Genomic DNA, 8235 nt, shown 5'->3' on the forward strand with positions numbered 1-8235 from the left:
GCTCATCTGAGGACACAAACTAATGACTGGCACTAGCTCATCTCTCTCTCTCCTCTCCTCTCCTCTCCTTTCCTCTCTCTTCCCTCCTCTCTCTTTCTTCTCTCTTCTCTCCTCTTTTCCCTCCTCTCTCTTCCCTCCTATCTCTTCTCTCCTCTCTCCTCTCTCTTCCCTCTCTCATCTCTCTCTTCCCTCTCTCTTCCCCCTCACTCTTCTCTCTCTTCTTTCTCCTCTCTCTCTTCTCTCCCCTCTCTCTTCTCTTTCTTCTCTCTCTTCCCCCTTTTCCCTCCATCTTCCCTCTCTCCTCTCTCTCTCTTCCCTCCTCTCTCTTCCCCTCTTCCCTCTCTCTTCCCTCTCTTCTCTTTCTCCTCTCTCGCCTCTCTCTTCTCTTGTCTCTCTTCTCTCCTCTCTCTCTTCCCCCTCTATCTTCTCTCTCTTCTCTCTCCTCTCTCTCTTCTCTCCTCTCTCTTCCCCCCTTTTCCGTCCATCTTCCCTCTCTCCTCTCCTCTCTCTCTTCCCTCCTCTCTCTTCTCTCTCCTCTCCTCTCTCTCTTCTCTCCTCTCTCTTCCCCCTCTCCTCTTCTGTCTCTCTTCTCCCCTCTCGCTTTCCTCTTTTTCTTCTCTCTTCTATCCTCTCTCTTCCCCTTTTCCCTCTCTCTTCCCTCCTCTCTCTTCTCTCTCCTCTCTTTCTTCTCTCCTCTCTATTTCTTCTCTCCTCTCTCCTCTCTCTTCCCCTTTTCCCTCTCTCTTCCCTCTCTCTTCTCTTCTGTCTCTCTTCTCCCCTCTCTCTCTCTCTCTCTCTCTCTCTTTCTCTTCTGTCTCTCTTCTCCCCCTCTCTCCTCTCTCTTTCTTCTCTCTTCTCTTCTCCCCCCTCTCTCTCCTCTCTCCTCTCTCTTCTCTTTCTCCTCTCTTTTTCTTCTCTCCTCTCTTGCCTCTCTCTTCTCTTCTGTCTCACTTCTCTTCTGTCTCTCTTCTCTCCTCTCTCTCTTCTCTCTTCTCTCCTCTCTCTTCCCCCCTTTTCCGTCCGTCTTCCCTCTCTCCTCTCTCTCTTCCCCCTCTCCTCTTCTGTCTCTCTTCTCCCCTCTCTCTCTCTCTCTCCTCTTTTTCTTCTCTCTTCTATCCTCTATCTTCCCCTCTTTTCCCTCTCTCTTCCCTCCTCTCTCTTCACTCTCTCCTCTCTCTTTCTTCTCTCTCCTCTCTATTTCTTCTCCCCTCTCTCTCCTCTCTCTTCCCCTTTTCCCTCTCTCTTCCCTCTCTCTTCTCTTCCGTCTCTCTTCTCCCCTCTCTCTCCTCTCTTTTCCCTCTCTTCTCTCCTCTCTCTCCCGTCTCTCTCTCTTCTCTCCTCTCTCCTCTCTCATCCCCTCTTTTCCCTCTCTCTTCCCTCTCCTCTCTCCTCTCTCTTCTCACTCCTCTCTCATCCCCTCTTTTCCCTCTCTCTTCCCTCTTCTCTCTCCTCTCTCTTCTCACTCCTCTCTCTTCCCCTTTTCCCTTTCTTCTCTCTCTCCTCTCTCTTCCCCTCTTTTCCCTCTATCTATTCTCTCTCTTCTCTCCTCTCTCTTCTCTCCTCTCTATTGTCCCTCTTCCTCTTCCCTCTCTCTTCTCTCCTCTCTCTTCTCTTCTGTCTCTCTCCTCTCTCTTCCCTTCTGTCTCTCTCATCCCCTCTTTTCCCTCTCTCTTCCCCTCTTTTCCCTCTCTCTTCCCTCTCTTCTCTCTCCTCTCTCTTCCCTTTTCCCTATCTTCTCTCTCCTCTCTCCTCTCTCTTCCCTTCTTTTTCCTCTCTCTTCCCTCTCTTCTCTCTCCTCTCTCTTCTCTTCTGTCTTCTCCCCTCCCTGTCTCTCCTCTCTCTTTCTTCTCTCTTCTCTCCTCTCTCTTCCACTCGTTTCCCTCTCTCTTCTCTCCTCTATTCCCCTCTTTTCCCTCTCTCTTCTCTCCTCTCTCTCTCCTCTCTCTTCTGTCCTGTCTCTCTCCTCTCTCCGCTCTCATTTCCCTCTCCCCTCTCTCTTCTCTCCTCTCTCTTCTCCCCCCTCTCTCCACTCTTCTTCTTCTCTCTCCTCTCTTTTCCCTCTCTTCTCTCCTCTCTCTTCTCTCCTGTCTCTTCTCTTTTCCCTCTCTTCTCTCCTCTCTCCTCTCTCTTCTCCTCTGTCTCTCTTCTCCCCTCTCTCTTCTCTCCTCTCTTCCCCTCTTTTCCCCTCTCTCTTCCCTTCTTTTCTTTTCCCTCTCTCTTCCCTCTCTTCTCCCCTCTCTCTTCTCTCCTCTCTTCCTCTATTTTCCCTCTCTCTTCCCTTCTTTTCCCTCTCTCTTCCCTCTCTCCTCTCTCCTCTCTCTTCTCTTCTGTCTGTCTTCTCCCCTCCCTGTCTCTCCTCTCTCTTTCTTCTCTCTTCTCTCCACTCTCTTCCACTCGTTCCCCTCTATTCCCTCTCTCTTCTCTCCTCTCTTCCCCTCTTTTCCCTCTCTCCTCTCTCTCTCTCCTCTCTCTTCTCTTCTGTCTCTCTTCTCCCCCCTCTCTCTCTCCGCTCTTCTTCTTCTCTCTCTTCTCTTTTCCCTCTTTTCCCTCTCTTCTCTCCTCTCTCATCCCCTCTTTTCGCTCTCTTCCCTCTCTCTTCTCTCCTCTCTTTTCCCTCTCTCTCTCTTCCCTCTCTCTCCTCTCCTCTCTCTTCTCCCCTCTCTCTCTCTCCTCTCCTCTCCTCTCCTCTCTCTTCTCTTTTCCCTCTCTCTTCCCTCTCTCGTCTCTCCTCTCTCTTCTCTTCTGTCTCTCTTCTCCCCTCTCTCTTCTCTCCTTTCTTCCCCTCTTTTCCCTCTCTTCCCTTCTTTTCCCTCTCTCTTCCCTCTCTCGTCTCTCCTCTCTCTTCTCTTCTGTCTCTCTTCTCCCCTCTCTCTTCTCTCCTTTCTTCCCCTCTTTTCCCTCTCTTCCCTTCTTTTCCCTCTCTCTTCCCTCTCTTCTCTCTCCTCTCTCTTCTCTTCTGTCTGTCTTCTCCCCTCCGTCTCTCCTCTCTCTTCCACTCGTTTCCCTCTCTTCTCTCCTCTCTTCCCCTCTCTTCTCCCCTCTCTCTCTCTCCGCTCTTCTTCTTCTCTCTCCTCTCCTCTCTTTTCCCTCTTTTTCCTCTCTTCTCTCCTCTCTCATCCCCTCTTTTCGCTCTCTCTTCCCTCTCTCTCCTCCCCTGTTTTTTCCCTTTCTTTTCCCTCTCTTTTCCCTCTCTCTTCCCTCTCTCTCCTCTCCTCTCTTTTCCCCCTCTCTCTTTTCCCCCTCTCTCTTCTCTCTCTTCTCTCCTCTCTCTTTTCCCTCTTCCTTTTCCCCCTCTCTTCTCTCTCTCTTCTCTTCTGTCTTTTCCCTCTCTCTCTTTTCCCTTTCCTTTCCCTCTCTCTTCTCTCTCCTCTCCTCTCTTTTCCCTCTCTCTCTTCTCTCCTCTCTTTTCCCTCTTTCTTTTCCCTCTCTATTCTCTCCTCTCTTCTCTTTCCTCTCTCCTTCTTCTCTCTCCTCTCCTCTCTTTTCCCTCTTTCTTTTCCCTCTCTCTCTTCTCTCCTCTCTCTTTTCCCTCTCTCTCTTCTCTCCTCTCTATTTTCCCTCTTCCTTTTCCCTCTCTCTTCTCTCCTCTCTTCTCTCTCCTCTCTCCTTCTTCTCTCTCCTCTCCTCTCTTTTCCCTCTTTTCCCTCTCTCTTCTCTCCTCTCTCTTTTCCCTCTCTCTCTTTCCCTCTCTCTTCCCTCTTTCTTTTCCCTCTCTCTCTTCTCTCTCTCCTCTCCTCTCTTTTCCCTCTCTCTCTTCTCTCTCTCCTCTCTCGTCCCCGCTCTCTCTTCTCTCTTTCTCTCTCTTCTCTCTCCTCTCCTCTCTCTTTTCCCTCTCTTTCCCCTCTCTCTCTCTTTCCCCTCTCTCTCTTCTCTCCTCTCCCTTTTCCCTCTCTCTTCTCTCTCTCCTCTCTCCTCTCTCTTTTCCCTCCCTCTCTTCTCTCCTCTCTCTCCTCTCTCTTTTCCCTCTTCCTTTTCCTTCTCTCTCTCTTCTCTCTCTCCTCTCTCTTTTCCCTCTTCCTTTTCCCTCTCTCTCTTCTCTCCAGTCCCTGGAGGCATGGTCCTGCTGGCAGTGACGTCTAATGAAACATCTCAGGGGACCAAGACAATAATTGGGTTAAGGTAGATTTGCAGGCCCTCCTACCACCTACCACTAAAACCACACACATGCACACTCACGCATGCACACACACACACACACACACACACACACACACACGGCCCCTACTTCTGTTGTCATTACATTTATCAGGGTGTGTCAGTGCGTGTGTATAAAGGTGGTGTGTGTGTGTGCGGTGTGTGTGCGGTGTGTGTGCGTGTGTATAAAGGTGGTGTGTGTGTGTGTGTGCGTGTGTGTGGTGTGTGTGCGTGTGTATAAAGGTGTGTGTGTGTGTGTGTGTGTGCGTGTGTGAGTGAGTGTGTGTGTGTAAAGGTGGTGTGTGTATAAAGGTGATGCACGTGTATAAGGTGGTGTGTGTGTATAAAGGTGGTGTGTGTGCGTGTGTGTAAAGGTGGTGTGTGTATAAAGGTGGTGCTGTTAGGGCTCGGTCTGTTGACCAACCTGGCAACCAGCAATGAGAGCGGGGGAAGGGCGCGTCTGAAACACCTGCAGCCTACCTACTCGTTAACCACTCTAGTATAAGTTTGTTTGCTTTCCAGAACTCGTCGCGAGTTCGTCCTGAACAGTCCCGTGAGTAAATTCTTCGTCTCGAGTTTTGTGACATTTCTGTGTCTCCCGGTGGAGTACAGATTGTAGTATTCTCCGTGTTTTTGCTTGTTTGATTATTCCCTTGTGTCAGTTCTCCTTGAGAGCTTGTTCGGAGAAGAACTCTCTTTGTGTTTTCCCCATTGGATTTTCCCATCGTGATTTTCTAGTTGAGATCAAGTTTTTGATATTCTAATTTCTCCTCTCTCACTGTGGATCTTATTACTCGGTTGGACTTCTACCTTAAAGGAGCAGTTTGTGTTTTTTCCCCTTTCGGACTTTTAAGGAGCAGTTTGTGTTTTTTCCCTTTCGGACTTTAAAGGAGCAGTTTACGTTTTTTCCCTTTCGGACTTTAAAGGAGCAGTTTACGTTTTTTCCCTTTCGGACTTTAAAGGAGCAGTTTACTTTTTTTCCTTTTCGGATTAAGGGGGCAGTTTACGTTTTCCCATTTTTAAGAAGCTATTCTCAAGTTCCGCCTGAAGCGCCTCACCCTACTGTCCAGGCCCGGCCGGCTCTCCTCTACGAGTCCTGCCAGGTTGGTGCTTTACTTTGTCTTGTGTTGTCGCTATTGGGTTCGTTCTACAAACCTTAACAGTACGAACTCGCCTTTACTATGAACCCAGACAACCCAGACGCCAATCCTGCCCAGGCTGCTCTCTATAAGCAGATTCAGCTTACAGCCTCCCACGGCCAGCAACTACAAGAGGCCGCTGTTGCCATGCAGGGCCTCCGGGCTCAGGTGCAACCCCTCCAGGCTTCGGTGGATTCTCTTTCGGCCCAGCAAGCGGCGCTCGCGAGCCAACAAGAGGAGGTTCTTAAGCAGTTGCAAACTCTCACAGCGGCTATCACCATCCAGCCAGCTGTCCCACCAGTTCCGGCCGCCCCTCCTCCAGCAGTGCCCGCAGCCGTTGCCTTAGACAATCCTACCGTTTATGTTTCGGATTTCCGGGAGCCCAGTATCTCCAATCCCAGGCCTTTTGATGGCAACCTTGAGACCTGTGCCACGTTCATCATGCAGTGTGAGCTTGTCTTCGCCCACCATTCCAGGGGGTTCACCACAGATGCTGCAAAAGTTGCTTACGTGACTAACCTGCTGACTGGCCGCGCTGCTCAGTGGGCCACTGCTTCCTGGTCCATGGGGGCCAGTTTCTGCTCTTCCTACGATGACTTTGTGGCTGAGCTTCGGAAGGTATTCCATCATCCAGTGTACGGTCAGGATCCGGGTGTCCGATTGAGCAGGATCCAGCAGGGCAGTGGCAGTGTCACTGACTACTCAGTCGAGTTCAGGCTGGCTGCGGCTGAGAGTGGCTGGAACGACCAGTCACTTCGGGTAACCTTCCGTAGGGGCCTCAGCGATGCCGTCAAGGATCAGCTAGCCACCCGGGAGGATCCTACCTCTCTCGACGACCTTATCAGCCTTGCCATCCGCATCGATGGACGTCTCCGCGAGAGAAGGCGCGAGCGAGGTCTACGGGGAACCGTTTCTACCTCTCAGCCATCCAGAGCTTCCGAAGGGGGCTCTTCTTCGTCGCACTCCACTTCCCCTGTGGCAAGCCTCTCCTCCTCCCAGACAGTGACAGAGGAGGAACCTATGCAGCTTGGGCGTACACGACTGACTCCCGCTGAACGTGAGGCCCGGTTCAAGGCAGGTCTCTGTCTTTACTGCGGTCTTAAGGGACACCGGATCAGCGAGTGTCCTACGCGGCCAAAAGATTAGGCTCACTGGGACCCCGGGAGATCCTAGTGAGCCGTCTTTCCTGTTCCCGCCATCCTGCTCCGGCTAACCATCTTGTGAGCGTTACCCTGGCTTGGGCAGACCAGCGGCTCACTGTAGGCGCACTCATCGATTCGGGAGCTGATGGGTGTTTCTTGGACTCTACGTTTGCTGCTCAAGCTAACATTCCATGTGAGGAATTGGAGAGGCCAATAGAGGCCTTTGCTCTGGATGAGCGCCGCCTGGCCAGTGTTACCCGACAGTCCTGTCCCGTGTCTCTCACTATTGCTGGAAACCATGTGGAGAGCCTTCAGTTCTTCGTCATCCAGTCTCCCTTAGTTCCTGTGATCTTGGGGCGTCCCTGGTTGGCTCAGCATGAGCCACACATTGCTTGGTCGTCTGGTAACATTTTGGAGTGGAGCTCCTCCTGTCACGCCCGGTGTCTTCAGGCCGCACCTGGTCCAGCAGTCCAGACTGTTCCGATTGCCCCTCCTCCCGATCTTTCCTCTGTTCCTCCCGAGTATCATGATCTCGGGGAGGTCTTCAGCAAGACGCGGGCTCAGTCTCTCCCTCCGCATCGGCCATATGATTGTGCTATCAACCTCCGTCCTGGGGCCTCTCTCCCTAGCAGTCGTCTTTACAGCCTTTCCATCCCCGAGAAGGCTGCTATGGACGATTACATTTCAGAATCGTTGGCGGCAGGGCTCATCCGACCCTCATCCTCCCAGGTGGCAGCTGGTTTCTTTTTCGTTAAGAAGAAGGATGGTGGTCTCCGACCCTGCATTGATTATCGCCAACTCAACGACATCACCATCAAGAATAAATACCCCCTGCCTCTGATGAGCTCCACCCTCGAACCCCTGACCCAGGCGACTGTCTTCACTAAGCTGGATCTCCGGAACGCCTACCATCTCGTTCGGATCCGGAAAGGGGACGAGTGGAAGACAGCCTTTAAGACTCCCCGTGGTCATTATGAGTACCTGGTAATGCCGTTCGGCCTCACCAACGCCCCGGCGGTGTTCCAGGCACTCATGAATGACATCCTTCGCGACATGCTCGACCAATTCGTTGTCGTCTACCTTGATGACATCCTCATCTTCTCCAGGTCCCTCGAGGAGCATGTCCAGCACGTGCGGCAGGTTCTCGAACGCCTCCTTCGTAACCGGCTGTTCGTCAAGGCTGAGAAATGCCTGTTCCATTCTGAGTCAGTGGACTACTTAGGTTTTATCGTGGAGGGAGGCAAGACTCGAGCTGATCCTCGCAAGATCAAAGCGGTGGTGGAATGGCCGGATCCTAAGTCACGTAAGGAACTGCAGAGCTTCCTCGGGTTCGCGAACTTTTACAGGAGGTTCGTCCGAAACTACAGCTCTGTAGCAGAACCCCTCACCCGTCTAACCTCCCCCTCTCAGCCGTTCGTCTGGTCCCCAGCTGCTCGCTCTGCATTTCTGTCGCTCAAGGAGAGGTTCACCAGTGCCCCCGTCCTACTCCATCCCGATCCCAAGAGGCAGTTCATAGTTGAGGTGGACGCTTCGGACACCGGATTGGGGGCTGTGCTCTCCCAACGATCAGAGGCCGACCAGAAGGTTCATCCTTGCGCGTTCTTCTCCCGCCGGTTCCTTCCCGCCGAGGAGAACTACGATGTTGGTAATCGGGAGCTTCTCGCTGTAGTGGCTGCACTTGAGGAATGGCGCCATTGGCTGGAGGGGGCAGAGCATCCATTTACCATCTGGACTGATCATAAGAACCTGACGTTCATCCGGGCAACCAAACGTCTCAATGGTCGGCAGGCACGGTGGGCCAGCTTCCTCAGTCGGTTCGA

The 8235-nt window shown here is 52.2% G+C and overlaps 1 protein-coding gene across 1 annotated transcript; it reads right to left on the reverse strand.

Annotated features, from left to right (window-relative positions):
- Nucleotides 1–408: 408 nt before the first annotated feature.
- On the reverse strand, nucleotides 409–1321 carry LOC130134299 (uncharacterized; the record flags this gene model as incomplete). The annotated part of the gene is made up of 2 exons (XM_056302219.1): nucleotides 409–914; nucleotides 952–1321. Coding segments are annotated over 2 exons (876 nt in total), but the record flags the coding sequence as incomplete, so codon positions are not given.
- Between the last annotated feature and the right edge of the window lie 6914 nt (nucleotides 1322–8235).

Source organism: Lampris incognitus, chromosome 1, assembly GCF_029633865.1.
Source record: "Lampris incognitus isolate fLamInc1 chromosome 1, fLamInc1.hap2, whole genome shotgun sequence".
In the NCBI taxonomy this organism is placed as follows: Eukaryota; Metazoa; Chordata; class Actinopteri; order Lampriformes; family Lampridae; genus Lampris; species Lampris incognitus.